The sequence below is a fragment of the Peromyscus maniculatus genome, chromosome 3 (assembly GCF_049852395.1).
Source record: "Peromyscus maniculatus bairdii isolate BWxNUB_F1_BW_parent chromosome 3, HU_Pman_BW_mat_3.1, whole genome shotgun sequence".
NCBI lineage: Eukaryota > Metazoa > Chordata > Mammalia > Rodentia > Cricetidae > Peromyscus > Peromyscus maniculatus.
Window position 1 is genome coordinate 94,124,983 of NC_134854.1, and position 22,505 is coordinate 94,147,487.

At 46.6% G+C, this 22,505-nt stretch overlaps 1 protein-coding gene across 4 annotated transcripts in view; it reads left to right on the forward strand.

Moving 5' to 3' along the window:
• The window catches only part of St3gal5 (ST3 beta-galactoside alpha-2,3-sialyltransferase 5), a 71,176-nt gene extending 49,098 nt beyond the window's left edge, over positions 1-22,078 (forward strand). For all 4 annotated transcript variants that reach the window (XM_076566925.1, XM_006990993.4, XM_016009269.3 and 1 more), the window contains exons 3-7: positions 2,056-2,167; positions 13,937-14,280; positions 17,316-17,502; positions 19,085-19,243; positions 20,828-22,078. In XM_076566925.1, the coding sequence (XP_076423040.1) occupies positions 2,056-2,167; positions 13,937-14,280; positions 17,316-17,502; positions 19,085-19,243; positions 20,828-21,076 (1,051 nt within the window). In that variant the 3' untranslated portion in view covers positions 21,077-22,078. The remainder of the gene's footprint in view (positions 1-2,055; positions 2,168-13,936; positions 14,281-17,315; positions 17,503-19,084; positions 19,244-20,827) is intronic.
• Positions 22,079-22,505: the final 427 nt, after the last annotated feature.

Below are 22,505 nucleotides of genomic sequence, written 5' to 3' on the forward strand. Positions count from 1 at the left end.
TTTGGCTTCACACAGCCGTGCGTGACGCCCGTGATATGCCTACACACATACCTCACACATGTCACAGAGGGGCGGGGGGGGGGGGGGGGGGAGAGGGAGAGAGAGAACAGGGTTTAGAGAGAGGAGTCGGTCATACTGAGTTCACGAGCTTAGTCGGAAGGTATCAGGGGCCCAGGGAAATGCCTTCTCCTCCCCTCCATGTTTGCCCTCCGCTCTGGGGACTGGTGTTACCTGTATCTTGTATGTATAAGTCGCATTTTTTGTATGGAGATTTGCTCTCTCCACGCTCAGCCAAGCCATTTTCATAGACAGTACCAGATCCTAACCGTGTGCTCAATCTCAGGAAAGATTAAGATAAGACATGGTGCAGGTTTCCGTGCGCAGCATGGTGAAGGGAGAACTCCGGAAGTCTGACGCACTCCCAGCAACCCCTCCTTGCGTTGTGAGCCTCAGATCCGTTTCCTCAGCACTTTGCGTCTGTTATAGCCAGTGGAGTTTGCTAGGGGCTTTATTTTAAAAACTGCCTCTGCCTTAAGAAAATGTTGCTTTTCTCAAAAGATTATTCCTTACCTTTGTTTGTATAAGCCATAGAGAGTTGGAGGGATGTCTCCTGAGTACTTTGTGCACTTTGAGTGGACCTGGGTTTGTTTTCTATCGCCCATGTCGTTCGTGGCTCATAGCCTCCTGTAACCCCAGTTCCAGGAGATCTGACACCTGCACCTGGCCTCCTTGGGGACCAGGCACACATGTGGTGAACATACATACATCCGGGCAAATACTCATACACAGAGGTAGAAGTAAATAAGTCTTAAGAATGTAGATTGTTTAAAGCAATGGCTCTTAAGTTGTGGCTTAGACATTCTAACCTTTCATTTGCCGTTGTTACGTGGGACTTATTAAAACTGAGATCTTGGCTGGGCATGGTGGGTGCACACCTTTAATGCCAGCACTGGGAAGGCAGAGGCAGGAGGATCTTTGTGAATTCAAGGTTAGCCTGGTCTAACCTAGCAAGCTGCAAGACAGCCAGGACAGTGAGAGACCCTGTCTCAAAACAAAAAAGCACCAAGATTTCTAGAACCAAAACTAGACACACTCTTTCCTCCAAGGACTGTGCGTCTGTGCATCTGTGTGTGTGCGCGTGTGTGATGATAAACTAGTGTGAATTTATGAGAGCTATAGAGATGGCTCTTTGATGTGCGTAATTAGTGCCTTCTAATTACTCATTTCTTGGTGGAATTCTCTAGAAATGCAAGTAGATGTATTGTTCAATTTATTTTTTTTAATGTTTTACCTGCTAGTGTGTCTGTGCACTGTGAGTGTGTCTAGTGCCAGAGCCAGGAGAGCATCCCAGGACTGGAGTTACAGGTGGTCGTTAGCCACCGTGTGAGATGGTGGCCTTTTTTAGAACGTTGAGAACTTCATCTACAGCCTTTCCACCTCTCCCTGCACCTAGATTGTTTCCTCTTTTAAAGGCCTGGGGGGCAGGGGGGGGCACACACAACAACAAACCGTGGAAGCAAGGATTCTGTAGTTCATGTAGTTCAGTAGTTCAGATCTGTTATTGCTCTGTTTAGTTCCATCATCAACATTGTCATTTGGATTTTATTATTTGGATTTTCTGCCCTTTCAAAAAAAGGTTAGGGGTGAGAGAGGACTCTGGATTTGCATATAACAAGACAGTCATAAATGACTAATTTATCTCATCATGAAATGACACCTTCCTTTTACTCTGTGGTGACCTTTTATCAGTGGTTCTCAACCTTCCTAATGCTGTGACCCTTTAATACAGTTCCTTATGGTGTGGTGACCCCAACCATAACTTCATTTTCATTACTACTTCATAACTGTAATTTTGCTGCTGTTATGAATCAAAATGTAAATATCTGGTACGCAGGATATCTGCTATGCCAGCCTGTGAAGGGGCCGTTCAGCCCCGTGGTTAAGACCCATTGCCTTAGACTGTACTTTTATTCCATTTGAATTAGGATTGTGCTTAGTTTAGGTTTTTCTCTGGGTATCACAGACTGCATTACTCTACCTGATTCCCCCACCTAGGTGTACATTGGTTGTGTTTGGAGTGTGGCTCCTGTACATCCTCAAGTTAAATTACACCGTTGAAGAATGTGACATGAAAAGAATGCATTATGTGGACCCTGACCGCATAAAGGTGAGCTATTGCATGTGGTTTAAATTCAGACATTTCCAAACACACACTTCAGCTGCAGTCACGTCTCTGCCGTATGACATAGAAATGCTATTGAAAATCTGAACAAGAGGTGCTCTAGTTTCATATCTGTTTCTGTGGTAAAGAATAAATCTGACCAAAAGCAACTTGCAGTAGGAAAGCTTTATTTCAGTTTTCAGGTTGCAGTCTGTCATTGAGGGGAATCAAGACAGGAAATCTAAGATAGACCTGCTTGCTCTGCCATGCAGAATTACCTTCTAACCAGGGAACTCTCTCACAGCCAAGGAAGTGTATCAGAAGCCAGGGCAGAGCACGGCCTGCTGGCTCGCACAGACTCCTGCTCAACTACCTTCCTTGTACAGGCCAGGACCACCTGCCCAGGGAATGGTACTGCCCACAGTGGGCGGGGCCTCCCACATCAGTTAACAACCAAGACAGGTCCCCATAGACTTGCTCACGGGCCAGTCTGATTCGGGCAGTCCCTCAGTCGAGACTCCTTTCTCTGGTGACTCTAGACCGGGTTCAGTTGACAGTTGAAGCTGACTAGGACAAAGGAAAAACCAATCTCAGCACTCTGGAAACGAAGACACCCCTATCAAGCCTGCCGTCTGGCCCTTCCTCTCTGCAGTAGTATTTCTCCTTTACCAGTGGGCTCCGCTGGATGCGTGTTGAGGCACCTCCCGTGGAGTTCATTTGTCATGATGCTGCCCATCATTCTTCCAAAACGGCTGATGAAAACGTTCCATGGATGTGATGTGTCATTCCTGGGCTTTGGTTATTGTAGGGGTCTCTGCAAACACCACAGGCAGCAGAGTAATGATCCGAGCAAGCCACGAAGGAAACCCAGTTCAACACGACTCGGTAGCTGGTGTTGGTTCAAACTTGTGGAGTCTGACACCAGGCAGTTTATTGTAGCCATATTTAAGTACACTACAATCTAAAAAAGGTTTCCTAGTGTAACACGATCCCATGGACCCAAGGAGGCGTCGTTTACATACAAACTCTTCTCAAAGTCCATGTCGCTTCTCCCATGAAGAAGGGTTCTGAAGACAGGTCACATGTGTTACCTTAGGGCCTGAGGGAGAATCTGTTATGGTATCAGTCATTCAAATAGTGCATAGGTCATCTGGGCTGTTAGCCACCTCTGGTCCTGGTTGGAGGAGTTTGGGGGTCCCCTGGCCATACAAGTAGTGCAGGAATCATCTAAGCTACTAGTACCTCCATTCTCAGCCTTCTGGGAGAAAACAGGTCAAAGAGATAACGTTGCATGTTTAACATTCCTGATTTCCCTAGTGCTTGTCTCTGAACACAAGGACAGGTTTTAGTTTTAAAGATTTTCACATGGTATTTCAGTTATTTTCATAGTTATTCAGTATTTTATATATATATATATATATATATATATATATATATATATATATATATATATATATTTCAGTTATTCACATAGTATTTCAGTTTTTCTTTAAATTGTTGTCGATGTTTCTAAGTGGTTTGTTACATGAAAAACAAATTTCACTGGTAAACTGAATGGTTAAATTCAGCAGTAGTGTTCCGCCCAAGGTTCAAGACAGGTGATTTAAGACAAGGTCGTGTGGCAGGAGTGCACTCCAATGGGAGCAGGTGCTGCATGAGTGTGACTCACTGTGTTGTCCTGGCTCATCCCAGCACCCTGTCTCTGCAGACGGTGGCCTGCAGACTTGACCTGCTTGCCCGTGTCCACATCTGGCATCGGTAGCTAGTGCAGTTAGCCTAGTTCGTGTTGGGTGTCTGCCAGGAGTCATGCCACAGGTGCACTGTGCTGTCAACTCAGCCCTCAAGATCGTTCTGGGTATGTAGCATGTCACTCTCCCTGTCTCATAGCTGAGATGACCGGGGATTGGAGATGAAGCAGTCAGGCCAGGGTCCTGACCACTCTGTGGTCCCAGCACTCAGGAGGCAGAGGCAGCAAGACTGCTTTGAGTTCAAGGCCTTGTCCCGCCAAACTAAACCAAACCAAATCCAATGGTACTTGAATCCCTCGGGCCCAAGTTTTCCCAACTGGGAAATGTCAGGAGCGGTGTATATCTGCGTTTCTTGTTTGACTTGGATTCCCTCATTTCTCCTTTTGGTCTGTACTCTTCCGATCGCCAGGTTTTTGTGGTCCAGTAGATAACCAAGCCGCTGAGGAGCACCACCCCGTTCAGTCACAGGTTTTGTTTTCCTGCTGTCCCTCTGTGCTCCGCTGTCTGCTGCCGCCTCTTGTCGCATCGGTATTCCACATCCGCTGTGGGGCCACACGTGTCCAGGATCCTCTGCTCGGAGCCCCGTCCTCTGCCAATCTTTCTGGCCTTACAGATGTTCCCTGAAGCCCATTCAGTTCCAAGGCCTTCCCCAGTGCTCTCGGATCAGGGTTTTTGACATCCTGTCCGTTTTCTGTCTCCTGGGAAAGGCCTAGAATCACGGCATTTGGTATGGCTTACTGAGTCACTGTGGGCTCTTGTCTCTGACTCTTTGTGGAGTTTCCCCACCCTCTCATGCCCCTTACTTCCCTGTCCTTTTAATGACGTGTGCCAGTGGCTGCCCACCTGCCAGTCGATGGCTCTGGAGTCTGTGTAGTAGAGGAGAGAATGAGTCTCTCACGTGAAGCTGAACACGCTGCGTGGGGTGCTTTTTCATAACGCTGTGCACCGAGTCCACTTGGCAGGAGTAGAGACCCAGCTGTCTGCAGTCACGGTTTCCCACCACACTACACTTTCAGAGGTCAGACCACTGTGTGCGTATGTGTGTTTATGTGCGCACACCACCGCCACGCCTGGCTTTCCCACGGGTCTTCAGGCTTGTGCAGCAAGCGTTTTGACACTCAGCCACCACCCCTGCTCCTGGTCTGATGTACAGCTATTGCTCTTTTTTTGAGATTTTTTAAAAAATTATATGTGTGTTGATGTTTTGCCTGTATGTTTGTCTGTATGTCACAACTGTGCAGTTGGAAAAGGGCATTGGATCCCCCAAACTGGAATTACAGATGGCTGTGAGCCTCTAGGTAGATGCTGGGACTCAAACCCAGGTCCTCTGGGAGAACAGTGCTCTTAACTGCTGAGCCACCGCTCCAGCCCTGTAGTCACTGTAGCTTGCTCTGTAAAGTTCTTCAGGGTCCTAATGACTTTTGATAGAAACCAAAAAGAGACTCAGGGCTGCATCCCTGAGGCTCCATCAAAAGCGGGGGAACACTTGCCTGGCCTGAAAGATCTGACTTGGGGCAAATGATGGGACCTGCCTACGTGGCCTTAATGACGGAAAGGTGTACTGGACTAGCAACCAGACTGCAGAAGGGAAGGCTTGAAATCTTCTGCCATTTGCCACACTCCCTCTCATATTAAATCATGTGAGTATATTGCCAGTCTGTCCGAACTGTAAATTATCTGAGAGTGAAATTAAGTTCATATAGTTCCCGATAGTCTAAGAAAAGGCCGGCATGCCTAGCTGGCTCTTAGGAGCCCTCTGCTCTATCTAGTGTTCTCTGTTTCGGTCTACATGTTGTCCTTGCCTCAGGCAGGATTGATTGCACAGTAGATTTCTGAAAACTGAACCTGCTGTGTCTCCTCCCCTCAGGAGTCTTGGTCCCTCATTATCTTCAGGAGCACATGGGGGTCCCTTCACCCACCTGTGAGAATTCATGGCCCATCATCTGGCTTTCATCTGGCTTTGTTTGGCCTCACAGCATCCCAGCACTGCCCCTGTTGTTTGTACCAGGTGGAGCTGCTCTTGCTTGTTACCCCTCAACCTCTTTCTTTCTAACCACCTTACTGAGAAACAATTCACACATCGTAAAATTCGAGGTTTAGAGCATATGGTGCAGGGTCTTTCATATTTACAGAGCTGTGCTGCTTGGTGAGGTGTGCCGTCTCCCCCAAAGAAACTCCAGGACCATAGCAGTCACTCTCTGCCTGCCCCAGGCAACCATGAATCCCTTTCTGCCTCTAAGGCTGTTTCCTGTTCCATGTAAATCCTTTGTTGTTGGCTTTTTTGCACTTAGCAAAATGTGTTGTCTTTCCGATTGAAAACTAACACTGGAGCTGGGCATAGTAACCCTTAAAGGCTGAGGCAGGGATTGGAGCCACATGCACTGGGTAGCAAGACCCTGTTTCTAAGACAAAAAAAAAAAAAAAAAAATCCTCAAATTTCACAAAATACAGGGAAGAGTGAAGAGAAAGTTTGCTATGGTTTTCCACTGGAAAAGAGAGACCAGGGGACTGTTATGTGCACATAACCCCTGAAATCCTGTGACAGCCGGGGTAGAGCTGGAGTCGGAGTGCATTACTGGAGACATATTTTTAAAGGCAGCTTCTTTTTTTAGTGATTATTATTATTATTATTATTATTATTTCCCATCCTGACCAGTTTCCCCACCCTCCTCTCCTGCCAGTTCCTTGCCCCCAGCTGCCCTCCCCATCCACTCTTCACCATTTCTATTCAGAAAAGGCCAGGCCTCCCATGGATATCCACCAAACATGGCATACCAAGTTGCAGTCAGACTAGGCACCTCCTCTCATATTAAGGCTGGACAAGGGAACCCAGTATAAGGAATAGGGAAAGAGTCAGAGACAGCCCCTGCTCCCACTGTTAGGAGTCCCACAGGGAGACCAAGACACACAACTGTAACAAATAGGTAGAGGGCTTAGGGCAGTCCCATGCAGGCTCCCTGGCTGTCAGTCCAGTCTCTGTGAACCCCTGTGAACCCCAATTAGTTAGTTCTGTGGGTTTTCTTGTGGTCTCCCTGAGCCCCTGGCTCCTACAGTCCTTCCTCCCCCTCTCCTGCAGGGTTCCTTGAGCTCTGCCCAATGTTCGGCTGTGGGTCTGCATCGTTTCCATCAGTTGTCGGTGAACATCTGATAACAGTTGGGCTGGACACCAATTTTTTTTTCTTGCCATTCGTGTTTGGGTCTATCCTAGGCTACCCTTCCTCTGGGTCCTGGCCTTCTAGGCGGTGTGTCAGGGGTGGGCTCCTTCTTGTGCCATGGGTCTCAGGCTGAACCAGTCATTGGTTGGCCACTCCCACGATTTCCAAGGCAGCTTTACCCCAGCGCATCTTGTAAGCAGAACAAGTTGTAGGTCAGAGGCTATGTGGCTGGGCGGGTGTCCCAATCCCTCCACTGGAGGTCTTGCCTGGTTACAGGAGATGGACACTTCAGGCTATGTATCCCCTGTTGCCAGGAGGCTTAACTACTAGGGTCATCCTTGTAGATTCCTGAGTTTCCATCTCACCCTGAAATGCCACACTTTCCCAGTCATCTCTCCAGAACTCTCCCCCTCCATCCCCCACCTCATCCCTCCTGTTCCCATCCCTCCCTCCTCTTGCACACCCTCCCCCTCCCCCACTGGCAGTGTCATTTCCATCCCCCTTCACATGAGCTTGAAGCACACCTCCCTCGAGACCTCCTTGTTACCCAGCCTCTCTGGGTCTGAGGATTTTAGCATGATTATCCTTTTCTTTACAGCTAATATCCACTTATACATGAGTACATACCACGTTTGTCTTTCTAGGTCTGGGTTACCTCACTCAAGATGATCTTTTCTAGTTCCATCCATTTGCCTGCGAATTTCATGATGCCATTGTTTTTTACCGTTGAGTAGTACTCCGTTATGTAAATGTACCACATTTTCTTTATCCATTTGTCGGTTGAGGGGCATCTAGGTTGTTTCCAGGTTCTGGCTATTACAAATAAAGCTGCCATGAACATAGTTGAGCAAGTGTCCTTTGGTATGATTGAGCATTCTTTGGGTATATGCTCAGGAGTGGTGTAGCGGGATCTTGGGGGAGATTGATTCCCAATTTTCTGAGAAATCGACATCTTGATCTCCAAAGTGGCTGTACAAGTTCGCACTCCCACCAGAAGTGGAGGAATGCTCCCCTTGTTCCTCTCCAGCATGAGCTATTTTTGATCTTAGTCATTCTGACAGGTGTAAGATGGAATCTCAGAGCCATTTTGATTTGCATTTCCCTGATGGCTAAGGATGTTGAACATTTCTTTAAGTGTTTCTCGGCCATTTGAGATTCCTCTGCTGAGAATTCTGCTTAGATCTGTAGCCCATTTTTTAATTGGATTATTGTTTTTGGATGTCTAGTTCCTCGAGTTCTTTATTTATTTTGGAGATCAGCCCTCCGTCAGATGTGGAGCTGGTGAAGATCTTTTCCCATTCTGTGGGCTGTCGTTTTCTCCTGTTGACGCTTCCTTTGTGTTACAGAAGCTTTTCAGTTTCAGGAGGTCCCATTTATTAATTGTTGATCTTAGTGTCTGTGCTACTGATGTTCTGTTCAGGAAGTTGTCTCCTGTGCCAATGTGTTCAAGGCTATTTTCTACTTTATCTTCTATCAGGTTCAATGTATCTGTTTTTATGTTGAGGTCTTTGATCCACTTGGACTTGAGTTTTGTGCAGATTGGTAGATATGGATCTATTTGCATTCTTTTACATGCTAACATCCAGTTAGACCAGCACCATTTGAAGCTTTCTTTTTTCCATTGTATAATTTTGGCTTCTTTGTCAAAAATCAGGTGTCCAGGCCGAGCGGTGGTGGCACGCGCCTTCAATCCCAGCACTCAGGAGACAGAGCCAGGTGGATTTCTGTGAATTCGAGGCCAGACTGGTCTAGAGAGCGAGTTCCAGAACAGGCACTAAAACTACACAGAGAAACCCTGTCTCAAAAAAAAAAAATCAGGTGTCCATAGGTGTGTGGATTTACGTCTGAGTCTTCAGTTGGATTCCATTGATCCACCTGTGTGTTTTTATGCCAATGCCATGTAGTAAAGGCAGTCTCTTGTGTATCTCAGGCTAGCCTTAAACAATTAGTAGCTCTTTTAACATCTTTCTAAAAACACTTCTTTACATGTGTGTGTGTGGATGCATACATGACACAGCACACATGTAGAGGTCATAGGACAACACACAGGAGTTGGCTCTTTCCATCCGCCGTGTGGGTTTCAGGGATTGAACTCAGGTTGTTGAGCATATGGAGCACTTTTTCCTGGTCAGCCACTCACTGCTCGCACCTTTCTGGGAAAAAACAAAGACAAAAAACCCAACAACATCAAAAACCAGTTTAACCCTGTCAGGTTGCCCCACTTTCTGGAAAGATCTTAGCAAGACGTCTCCCTTCAGGTGTGTGGGGCTTATCATGGGGGGCTTGGGGTGGGGCACAGCCCGAAAAGAGATGGCAAATGGGACAACCAGGAGGGCGTCAGAGCCACGGCAGGCAGCACTGGTCTGCTGTGCGTTGTCACCACGGACTGGGATTGTGGATGTGCACCACACCCCTGCCTTTACACGTGGGCACAGTTGAGTGATCGGGCATGTATAGTCTCAGGAGAGCGAGCCCTGTTAACTTCATTGGTTACATCCAGCATCCGGGAACATGAATGCTGCCCCGCCCCGCCTGGTCGGAAACTGTGTTCCCAGTTGCACTGACATTCATTCTGCGGGGGAGGGAGAGCAACTGACGAGCTGTGAAACTTGTGTTTTTGACTTCAAAGTGTCCATTAATGTGCCAGTTGTTAACAAGACCAGTAGCAGTCTCCGAAGGGATGCTTAGGCATATCAAAAGTGTGATTCATACTGAAATTGCACTTAAAAGATATTTGAGAAGAAACTGGCATGTTGTGTCAATTTAGGCTTGGTCTGAGTGAGTGGTGGAGCAATGTGAACTTGGCGCACTCTTCTTTCAGGGAACTGAAGACCACAGATCACCCCGGGGACAGCATTCCGTGCCATGTAGTTAATAATTGTGGCCCAAGTCCTCGGCCTTCTCAGCTCCACAGACCCCCACTTAGTGTGTCTGCTGTCAGCAGGCTCATCCTGCTGAGCTGGTCCTTGAGCTGAGGCAGAGAACCCTGCACATACCTCTGCTATCCTTGGTACCACCCCCCTTTCCACAGACCACCCCAAAATGTATCAGAGGTGAAAAAACTGAAGTCTCCACCCGGTGTCTACTGCTTTAACCAAGATGATATACTACTAGTTAGGTAGATCTGAAACTGCCCAGTCTTTCCATCCTACCAGTCTGTGGCTATGAAAGCACACAGTAGGACTTACTCCTTTGAGCTAGTCTCTGAGTGCACCATAATTCATTTGGGGGTGTTCCATCACCCTAGTTATTTCCCTCAGAGCAGTTTATAATCAGTTCTCAACTAATTCCACACACAGCCCAGGCATCCACTACCTCACTGAGGTCTCACTGTGGCAACCTAGCCCAGGCATCCACTACCTCACTAAGGAGGTTTCACTGTGGCATCCTAGCCCTGGCATCCACTACCTCACTGAGGTCTCACTGTGGCAACCTAGCCCTGGCATCCACTACCTCACTGAGGTCTCACTGTGGCATCCTAGCCCAGGCATCCACTACCTCACTGAGGTCTCACAGTGGCATCCTAGCCCTGGCATCCACTACCTCACTGAGGTCTCACTGTGGCATCCTTCCCTTGAGTGTCCTTAAATTTTGTCTGCTTTTAATTACAGTAAGGCTGTAGACAGGCAACTTGTACCTGAGAACTTTGCTCTCGATTGTATCAGGCCCTAGGCAAGATGACCTGGTCCTCAAAGGGAGGAAGCGGTCAGTGTGCAGTTACAGATGTGGAAACAAGCATTTCTCTACTAACCATCCCCAGATCCCAGGAGCTGTGGTGGAACTAGGCTCCCTCCCATTTTTAGTTAACCCAAAGTTCTCTGACCTAAATTCCCTCCTCTCCTGAAATTACAAAATCATTGGGTAATGAGAATGGAGCTTCATTGTGTCCTCACAAATATGCCACTTACTTGTATTTCTAAGAAACATGATCCTTAAAGAGTGGAAATGGCATGGTGATTTTGCTGAGGGAATCACCTCTACCTTAATTCCCTTCAGTGAACTTTCATGTGTGGTGTTCCATGGCAAATTGTCATATTGCTAGACAGCTGGCCCTTCACGATGTCTTTCTTCTTCATTGATGGTAGCTTATAGTTCCACCTGGAGACTTTGAAGAACTAAAGTCTTTATTTCCACCCCTAGATTTGACGCAGTATCTTGCATCTTAGAAGAGTAACATCAGCTCTCTGCATCCCAGGGGCGCCTGCCTGGTGCCACCCAGGCCCTCTCTTGCTTGTCTGCCAGGCTCCCCACTGCTTCCTCTAACTAAGCACCCCAGTTCCTTAAAGTGAGCTCTTCCTCCTTTGAATTTTTTTTTTCTGAGCCGTGAACCCTGTGCGGGGAAAGAAAGGGAGATGCTGAAGTGTGATCTAGCTAGAAAATGTCACTCCACGTGACTGCAAACACCCTCAGAGCTCAGCGTGGCTTTAGACAATGGGGAACAAACGTGAGGGGGACTTGCAGGGGCTGCAGCATCTCCAGGGCCCTTTAGCCCTGCTCGCTTGCTCCCTCAGACTCGCTGCCCCAGCTGTGAAGCAGGCACAGGAAGAGTTAGCACAGAAGGCGACAGCTGGGCTCACAGTATACCAGATTAAATTTGAAACCTGAAACTGAACGCCTTGCCAGGACAGGGAATGGAGTGAAATTTCACTCCTCTCCTAAGGAAACGTCTCAAGGAAAGATTCGGCAGCATGAGAGCACCGTGCACATGCTTCCAGCTTGCTTACACCTCCTTCCCGTCGGGCAGAGGGAAGCTTCCCTGGGTCTCCTGGCACTTCGCAGATGTTCCTTTGCATTCTGGGTAATTTGTGAATACATGTGCTGGGCATGTATCCTAGGGGTGACCTGGACCTTTGGGGCTCCAAAAATGGCCATTTATGGCCACCAGACCCAGAGTCTGTGGAGGTGAATGAAGACAGTAGGGGGGTCCTTTGCTTCCCCCTTTGGGCTTTAAGGCCCCACGAGGGGTGGAGTGTCGCCCGCTTGCTATTTCTGAGGACATAGGATCATGACAGATTCCTTGCTTGGCTTTCTGGCTGGTCCCGGGGGAAGATGCCAGTCCACATGTGAGCCACTGTTCTCCGGAGTGTTATTCCTTTCCTGTGGGTGTAGAAGCTGCTGGGTCAAGCCTTGGCACATGAGCTGTCCAGATCAGTGATTCAGTCTACTGGTTATGCTGCCTTGAAACCACAAAGGGAGCTCACTAGTGTCCTTATCTTAAGGGGCCACAGGGGCTGAGACCATCAGTCAGTTCCCCTCTTCCAAATGGAGTCAGTCCCCAGAATGCACACACTGTGCCCTTTATAGGCACTAAGTAACTTTTCAAGGCTATACTTTTAAAATTTTTTTAAATGTTTTCTACTGAAACGAGGGAAATATGTTCCCCTCAAAAATATATTTTACAAAAATTAGATAATGGCTGGCAAGGGGGTGGCTCCATGTGTCAAAAGCGTGGTTGCTGCCAGGCCTGACAACCAGGCCTTTCCTTATTCCCACGTGGAGGGAGAAGAAAACTGACCGCCGTGAGTTGTCCCCAGACCCCCACACACACACACACACAAGGCACATACATGTGTGCACACAGAATAAAGTGCAATAAAAAATAGAGTAGAAACAATAAGACTCAGGAAAAACAGCTGAGGTAGTGTTTGAAACCACAACAGTAAGAATCTTTAAGATACACTGACAGGTTTAAAGACAAGAGAAGTTCCTAGAAATAGGTATCCCGGGAAGTACAGGACCTCGTGCCCCACATCTGCATGCACTCTTGTGCACACAAGAGGAAGCTGCATCGGAGCAGGTATGTGAGGCAGGCAGGGCTGCTGAACACAAAATAGAGAGCATGCAGATGCAGGGCAGCGCCTGGGGCGTCTTGGGGCCCCGCCCTCAGCAGCTGTTCTCTGCTGACAGCAGCCATTAGCTCCGGGGAAATGCACATGAACCAGCAAGTCCTCTGTGTCAGGACACTTGTTCCCTGATAACACTGGAGGCCATTTGTCTTCCAGACTGCCCAAAGCCGATTAACCCCACTGATAAACAAGACTGTTTCCTACCCTGATAGATAAAAAATATGAAGATCTTTATTATTGTTATGGTTAAAAAAAAAAAACCAAAAACAAAAACCATGTAACACCCCATCTTAACCTTTAGGGTAGAGTGTTAAGAAAGAATCCAAAGCCTTGCAACATGCCAAGTAAACATATCATTGAGCTACATTACCAATTTCAATTCAGTATGATGAAACAGACCTCTAGAACTTCCTCGTGCGTGTGTGCGTGTGTGCGTGTGCGCGTGTGCGCGTGTGCGTGTGTGTGTGTGTATACACGTATGTGTACCACAGCATAGTATGGAAGTCAGAGGACCATCTTTGGGAAACTCTCCTTCCATCATGTGGGTCCCCGAGACTGAACTTGGGCCGTCAGGTTTGGCAGCAGCCATCCTGACCTATTGAGCTGTCTTGCTGGCCCTCCAGAAGTACTTTTCAGTGTGCAGAACCAAAGCACCATGCCTGCTAGATGCACAGCCTCTCCATCTCCTCAGCCCCAGCCCCCACATCCTGCTCTGTGCTTCTGTGGATCTGACCACTTCACACACTGCTGGCAAGTGCGGTCTTCTTAGTGCTCATCTTCATGGGACTGGTTTGTCTCACTGACATAATGAAATCAGTGCCCTTGTAGAGTTTCAATTCTTGTCATGTGATGTGGCCCCTGGTCCCTTCCTGTTCCTGAGCAGAACCTAACCCCAAAAGGCAAATGTTCTGTATTACCAGATGGTAATCAACAAAGGCCTCCAGGCCTCACGGGCCTGAGTGTCTACGCAGTATTATTTCTAACGTTGGAGAGGTTTTAAAGCCCGTGTTGATCCTCCCCTTTCAGAGAGCTCAGAGATACGCTCAGCAAGTCTTACAGAACGAGTGCCGGCCCAGGTTCGCGAAGAAAGCCATGGCCCGGTTATTTGAGCACAGATACAGCGTGAACTTGGAGCCTTTTGTGCAGAAGGTACCCGGGGCCAGTGAAGCCGAGCTCAAGTATGACCCTCCTTTTGGATTCCGCAAGTTCTCCAGTAAAGTCCAGAGCCTCTTGGATTTGCTGCCTGAGCATGACTTTCCTGAACACTTGAGAGCCAAACACTGCCAGCGCTGCGTGGTGATCGGGAACGGGGGCATCCTACATGGGCTGGAGCTGGGCCACGCCCTCAACCAGTTCGACGTGGTAATAAGGTATCCGCTCTCCAAACCAGCCTTTGTCCAGACTTTGGTCTTGCACTCTGGGCCAGTGCAGCTCTGGGGACAGAGAGGAACCCTGGAAGCTCTTGGGATCTTGAAACAAAACCACAAATGGCCAGGTGTCCCAAACTACTTATTAGTTATCCTAGATTCAAGGAGTATGCTGTGTGCTGGCGTTTCTTGCTAAGCCTTCCAGAAGAGGGAGGTTTGGAAGGATGGGGGGCTGGGTAAACAGGACTGTTAGTTAGGCAGGGATTCAGGTTGGTACAGGACGAGAGGATGATGGGGACACCTGGCTTGGGAGCAGGTCTAGGGATGGTGAGCCCTGGGAGGCAGGGCTGGCGAGGATAGACAGCCTCTAGGGTAGTTAGAACTCAACACAAGCAGTAGACGGCCATCCTAGAGTTCTCTGACACACCTAACTCTTCAAAGGGGGCTTTGTTCATTTGCTTGTTGGTTTGGAGTTTGGGTTCTGGTTTTTTTGAGACAGGGTCTCTCTAACTAGCTCTGACTGTCCAGGAACTCACTATGTAGACCAGGTTGGCCCTGAACTCCCAAGTGCTGGGAATAAAGGTTTGCTCTACCACTGTGCTTAGAAGTTCTTTTCCTAGGTTAGGGTGTCGCTGAATGGTTGAACGCTTGCTTACAATACACAAGGCCCTGGAGTCAGTGATAGCGCAGGAAGGAAACACGGTTTCCAATGATAAATGTAAAATGTGCCCGTTATTAGGAAGAAAATAACAGCTCCCTGTGGCATGAGTAAGCAGCCACTGCTGATTTCCTATGCTGGCTCTCACTGTTGCTCTGGACATGTGTTTGCATCTGTGTTTCTCTCTCTAAAGACTGATTTTGGTTTGATTTGTGTGTGTGTATGTATGTGTGTGCACATACATGCAAGTACCCATGGAGGCCTGAAGAGGACATCAGAAGTTCTAGGCTCTTGTAAGCCACCTAATATGGCTGGAGAGCAGCAAGCACTCTGAACCACTAGGCCATCTCCCTCGCCCTGCTTTACAGAGGATTTTGAACTTACATTTATGATTAGTTTCTGAAGTCATATCTTAGAACTCCTTTAGAAGAAGATAAATTGTTCGGTGACCCTCTTGCCAGACATTAGAATGTTTCCAGTTTTTCACTTTTTATTATGAAAACTGCTTTGCGTATTTTTATCCACATGTCTTTTTGTCCAGCTCTGATTAGTTCTTTAGACAAGTTGTTTAGAGTAAGATCGATGTCTTCCAGGCCCGGGTCTGTTTTTCTGGCCCTTGGTACACCGTGGTAAATTAATCACAAGAGAATGGGACGGAGCCTAGGGATGCAGGTGTGACATGCATGGTTGGGGGTCACACACAGAAAGTAGAAACAGTCACAGAGGCCTGGATCCGAGCGACATATTGAAAAGTAACTGACAGCTCCTTTTAATGGTTTGAAAACTAATGTCAAGTGATACCAAGATTTCTACTTCAGGAGCCTTCAAGGGCAGGGGGGCGTCTGTGTACCAGGAATAGTGAAGGGTCCTTGGAGCCTGATTAGAAAGATTGGTTAAGAAGCAATTTTATTTTCATAATTTTGTGGGAATAGTACAAATAATTCCCATTTACCTTCTCCCAGATTCCCTGGTTGACCACACTTCATCCATTTGCTATTTTCCCTGTATCTATACAGATGTTCCTTAGCTTTTGCGGAGGCTTCCATCTGCACACCCAGCATGCATTTCCATCAGGAATGCAGTAAGCTGACAAGAGAGGTAGCTCCGTGCATAAGGCTCTTGCTATGGGACTGGAGTTCAGGTCTCAGTGCCTGAGTAAATGCCATGCGGGTGTGACAGCCCACCTCTAAATTCTCGTGAATTCCAGACTCAGAAGGCAGAGGCAGGGGATCCCGTGGGCAGCCTGGTTAACTAGACTAGCCATACTGGTCAGTATGACTTCAGTAGAGAGAGCTTGTTTCAAGTTGGAGAGCACTTGAGGAGGACTCCCCATGTCAGCCCATTCATGCATATAAGGGGACGGGAGGAGTGGGGTGCGCTGACTCCCCCTGACTTACCAGACAGCTTAGTGTAGAATGCCAGTCACTCCCCTCATTGTCCACATGGCTATCACTCTGTGGAATCCTAAAAAGTTTCACAGCACAAATGTTACCAGCCCAGGAAAAGAACAAAATCCCAAGTTCAGAATTAGGTTTCTGTCAAATGCACATTGCTTTGAACCATCACAAAATTGAAAGATTTTAAGTCGAGCTGTTGAAAGTCAGATACCATCTGTACTGTTACTCTCTGCCGACTCCTTTTTGAAAGGTGCAAATAGCAGACCCTGAGAACTTGAGTATGCTTCTCTTGAGAACAGGGAAACGATACTCAGGATCAGAAGTTAACATAATAAATTAGTAAGTTGTGTCTAATCTACAACTTCATCTATTTATAGCAATGATGCCCTTCCTTTTCAAAGCAGAAGAAAGAAAACTTCTGGCCAGTGGCATGCTTTGGCATTTAATTGTCTGTTGAGTAGCCTGTTTTAATAACCAGGGGACTAGGTGTTTAAGGTCTGGAAGAGGAAGTAGCATGAGATAGAAAGGCTAGACACAGCTGTGTCTGACGTGTTTAGGAGATTTCAGAAGATATTAAGTAGCCAGGCACAGTGGCATAGCTCTGTAACCCCAAGTACTCAGGAGACTTTGGAGTTCTGGCAAGAACTCTTCATTATCTGAGCAAACAGGAGATTTTTGAAGGAAGTAATATCCAGGAAAGCCCCAAATGTTAGGTTTGACTAAGCTTGAAATACTAGGGAATGACAGAACTGCTTAAGTTGACAATCTAGGGTTTCATCCTGGTGTTCCATCATGGGCTTCCGGCTGCATTCAGCCAGTGCCCTGAAGGACACCGCTGTGTAGAGCACCGAGGCCCTGGGAGGGACGCCGACTCCAACAGTGTCCTGATTCATGAGGACATGGCATAGGGTATTGGGATGTCATATGGTGTGACAAGATGGATAATGACTTCCTTTGTCAATTGTTCTTTTTTGTTTGACTAGGTTAAACAGTGCACCAGTTGAAGGTTATTCTGAACATGTTGGAAATAAAACTACCATAAGGATGACTTACCCAGAGGGTGCGCCACTGTCGGATGTGGAATACTACGCCAATGACTTGTTTGTTACCGTGTTATTTAAGAGTGTTGATTTTAAGTGGCTTCAAGCAATGGTAAAAAATGAAACCCTGGTAAGTACTCAGAATTCTTCTGGAAATCCAGCCTTGGTAAAAAGTGAGGGCATCTTGAATTGCAACTATGGGCTTTTATTTTTAAATAGACACAGTAGAATACACACTTTGTGTTGTCTTTGAAATGATATTCTCCCTCTCTGTAGAAGCCCCTCAGAACTCTTCCGCACATTTGTTTTCAGAACCTGATTAAGAACAGGCACATGGAACTGAAAATGTAGCTCAGTCTGTAGAATGCTTGTCTAGCATGCATGAGGTCTGGGTTCAGTCCCCAGCACCACACAAAACTGGCTAACCAGGTACACACCTACAGTCTCAGCATGTGGGAAGTGGAGCAGGAGGGTAAACTCTAGGACATCCTCATCTATATAGAGTTTGAGGCCAGTCTGGGCTACACGAGACCTTGTCTTAGAAACAAACAAATAAATAGACCAAAACTAGAAGAAGAATTTTATGTGAAAATGGTGGTCATTACTAAGAGGGGAGTATCAACTTTAGACTACGCTCTCTATTCTGAAGTTGATTACCTTGTTCTCCAGACATAGACTTGAATGACTTTTAGTTAGTTCAAGAAGTGAGATTTGCCTGGATGAATGTAAACTGTGCTGAAGATTATACATATAATCACCCCAAAGGTGTTCTCCAAAATGCTGCAGGCAGGGTCCTCTCATTGGAGTAATTAAGTCCAAAGCATTCTGGAAGGGCAGAGGCTTCCACTTGGTCAAGTTCCTCTTGTCGGTTTTTCTAGTAATCAGCTAATGCTACTTTGTAGTTCTGTCCATGAAAGTGAAATAATTATCAGAGCTCAGTTACCAAGCTGATCACAAGTAGTTCTCTCCAAAACTAACAAGATAGGGTCCACGGAGATGACTCAGAGGGTAAAGGTGCCTGCCAGCATGCCTGACAACCAGCTTCAATCCCTAGGAGCTCTGCGGTAGCAAGAGAGAAACGATTCCCAGAGATCACCCTCCGCACACATGCAAGACATGGTTAAAAATCCACATTTTTTTTAAACTATTAGGCCATTCTACGTGATGGAGCAGTTTATATGTCCAGAACCTGATTCTCTGTGGATTATTGTAACCCTCTGGATTTTCTGTTGGGAAAATGAGGTGACCTATAGTCATTTGCTAAGTAACTTCATGAGACTAGGAAATAAAGTCAGTGGGAAGTGGGTATGAGGTGAGAACCCATCCAGCAAGGCACTCACAGCACTTACCACCCTTAAATCGAGCCTGTTAACTGGCCTTCACTGGGGAACATGGTGACTGTAGACTGTAAAAGAGACACCCTGGCTCAGATCATCCTTGGGGAATTTCTTCCTCAAGCAAACAAGCTGGTTCTGTGGTTTCTGTTCAGGTCTACACCACCTTTGTAAATTGCAAGTTTCAGGGTTACATTATTGGGTAGAAGTACCGGATTTCCATGCATTTAGATGACTACGCTCTAGGGTGCAGGGTCCAAGGCCAGTTGGAGTTGTGCCCATGACCTTAGCATGATTAGCAGTGAATGCCTTCTCACCCTCCAGTGACAGGATAACGTCATTAATCATCCCTAATGACTGCTTGCATTCTTTCCTCAGCCATTTTGGGTTCGGTTCTTCTTCTGGAAGCAGGTGGCAGAAAAAGTCCCACTCCAGGCAAAACACTTCAGGATTTTGAACCCACTTATCATCAAAGAAACTGCCTTTGACATCCTTCAGTACTCAGAGCCTCAGTTGAGATTCTGGGGCCAAGATAAGGTATTTTTGTTACTACTCAATTAACTGTTCTCTGTGTACAAGAAGAATGTTTAAGTTTTGTGTGGGCTCATCATTTACCCCGAGGAACATCCCTAGTAGGGAAACCTACTTATTGACTAGACAAGTCCATTATCATTACACCCCTTGGTGCCAGGGCTCCTTGTGGTTTAATTAGCCTTCTTCCTAGGTGCACTCTTTAGTATAGTAACACTTAATGTTACCGAGATGTTAATTAAGGTATCTTTGCCCCAGGCTACATTCAACTGCCAGACACTAAGAGGCACTTGTTAATCTAAAAAGGTTCTGTATATTTTATCTCTACAAGATACTAAGAATTGGTATTTACCAACACTTTACAAATGATGGTGAATGAAGTCAGACCTCTAAGACAGTGCTTTTCGGTTTGGCCCCACCCCAGACATTCAGACTTCATTGATCAGTGTTGCGTCTGTACATGGAGATTTTCAAAATTACCCAGATGATTTACTTTTCAGCCTAACTTGAGAACCTTTGTGTTCTAGGTTTCCATTGAGTGGGTTGTTAACCTGCAATTAGCATGTGCTACCAGAAGCGGGTGGTGTGGAGAATGCTTTTATTGTAGCTTGACCCATGTCTTTAAAACTTTTAAGACCTGTATGGAAATCCTTCTTAAATAAGATTTAGCATGTGCATGACGAAGTAAACATGTTCAAAATACAAACAATCCTTTCTTGAGCTAAAACAAAAAAAAAAAAAAAATGAGCCTAAATAAATAAAAAGGTTGGAGCTGGAGACATGGCTAAGCACTTACAGATAAGAGCACTGGTAGCTTAAGAGCACTGACTGCTCTTCCAGAGGACCTGAGTTCTGTTCCCAGCACTTACATCAGGTAGCTCCCACTATCTGTAACTCCAGTTCCAGGGCACCTGATACCCTCCTCTGGTCTCTTTAGGTACACACACACACACACACACACACACACACACACACCTTAAAAATATAAAAAGACAAGTTAGTTAATTAAAATTTAAAAATCAAAGAAGAACAAATGTCCTTAATTCAGGTCTGGCTTAGCTGCTGTGTATATAAAAATGGTCTAGGAACAGCAAATGGTTAACATTAAGTAGGGATGTGGGAGAAAAGAGAATTTAATAAGGGAGAGTGTGTCCCCCAGGAGGGTTGGGCTCTAGAAACCATGCCCTGGGAAGGACCATGGAGGGTCCTCTCTGAAGCAGACCTGATAGATCCTTACAACATACATACAAGTAACACACGGACCCAGCAGGGTATATATATGTGTATACATATACATATATGCATGCATGAAAATAAAGAGGCTGTGAATTTGCAGGAGAGCAGGGAAGGGTGTGTGAGAGGATTTGTTGTAATTGTTATAATTTCAAAAATTAAAATAGCTGAGTGTAGTGGTGCACACCTTTAATCCCAGCACTTGGTAGGCTGAGGCAGGTAGATCTCTGTGAGTTCCGGGACATCCAGGGCTACGTAGTGAAATTCTGTCTAGAAAAAAAAATAAAAATTAAAAAAGAATTAAAGTATTATTTTTTAAAATGAATAAATGAAATAACCAGTCTGTGTTCTTTTCAGAACATTCCCACGATGGGCGCCATTGCTATTGTCTTAGCCACACATCTGTGTGATGAAGTCAGCTTGGCAGGCTTTGGATATGACCTCAGTCGGCCCAGGACCCCTCTGCATTACTTCAACAGTCAGTGCATGGGTGCCATGTACTCGCAAGCCATGCACAATGTGGCCACAGAGACGGAGTTCCTCCTGAAGTTGATCAAGGAGGGCGTGGTGAAGGACCTCAGTGGGGGCATCCACTGTGAATTTTGAGCACAACAAACCTCAGTTAGAAATGCAGAGGACTGTGGTGAACAACCCCCACTTGCATTTCAGCCTGCAACTGCTTTGATGTGCAGCTGCTGTTTTTAAACTTTTAGTTAAAAAAGAAAAACAAAACAAACAAAAAAAAAAGAAATAACAAAAAGATTTAGCTCCCCCACTCCTTCGCCCTATTTATTTGAAGTCTGTGTTGGGTTTTGCACATTTTTATAAGTTAATTTTAAGAATGGGATTGGAAAGACTTTTCAAAGAGAATCATATGGAATGATACTTTATTGTATTTTCAGGAAATAATTTAATTTGCAGAAACTACGCATGTCATCTGCACAGTGAGTAGCAGGTGATGGGGTGGGAGGAGAGGGCCTCTGTCCCTTGGATCATGGCCCCGGTGCCCGATTCTGGATTCTGCTGCTCTGTTTGGTAGAACTGACGGCAGAGAGACTTCCTGCTTCCTGGACGAAGGGCTTACTCATCACCACTGGCAGGGGCAGGAGGTTGGGGGCCGCTGGACACGTTCATGACCCCTGTCTGCGGTCCTTCTTCTGCCAGAACCGTCACAGCAGCTCACAGGAGCGAGCGGCGGCCTGGAGGGTGCCGGTCGGTGAACCACTGTTTGCTGCATACTGTGATGTCGCCTCAGGCTGCCGGAGCCATGTCTGCCCGCCCACACTGTCAGGACACTTGTCAACTCGAGAGAATTTTTTTTTCTGCCCTTCCAAAGCACTTACATGTTCCATAAGACACTGTTTGTCTGAGGCGGCACATCGGAACTGTGACACAAAGCCTCAGTTATCCAGAGCCATGGGGAACGAGCCCTTTCCATGGATGATCACATTTCTGAAGCACTGGAGTGAAATCCTCCCACTGTTAGAACTTGCTCATTTGAAAAAAAAAAAAAAAAAAGATTTTTCAAATGCCTGACAGTGTATACCATGCAATGTCAAAAAAAAAAAAAAAAAGGAAAGAATAAAAGCTTTTGAGGAACCTCTGTGATCTAGTTACTTTGAGTGTTAGTTCCATCATTCGTTCATCTTGAGAGAAATCTCTTGGCTAAGTGGCAACCTCGTCCTGGATGCCGCATCATGAGGGAAGAGTTAGGGCGCCTCACTCTCCCAGCTGTTTGGTCCAAGTCAAGGGGCCCCTCTGGAGAGGTGATGGATATCTTAGTTACTTTTCAACACTGTGACAAAGGCAACTTATTCAAAGAAAGCATTTCATTTGGGGCTCGGGGTTCCAGAGGGTGAGTCCATGACCATCATGATGAACATGGAAGCAGGCAGGCAAGCATGGTGCTGGAGCAGCAGCAGAGAGCTCATACCTTGATCCACAGACATGAGGCAGAGAGAGCTAACTGGGAAAGGGGGCTTTTGGAACCTCAAAGCCCACTCCAAGTGACACACCTCCAACAAGGCCACAGCCC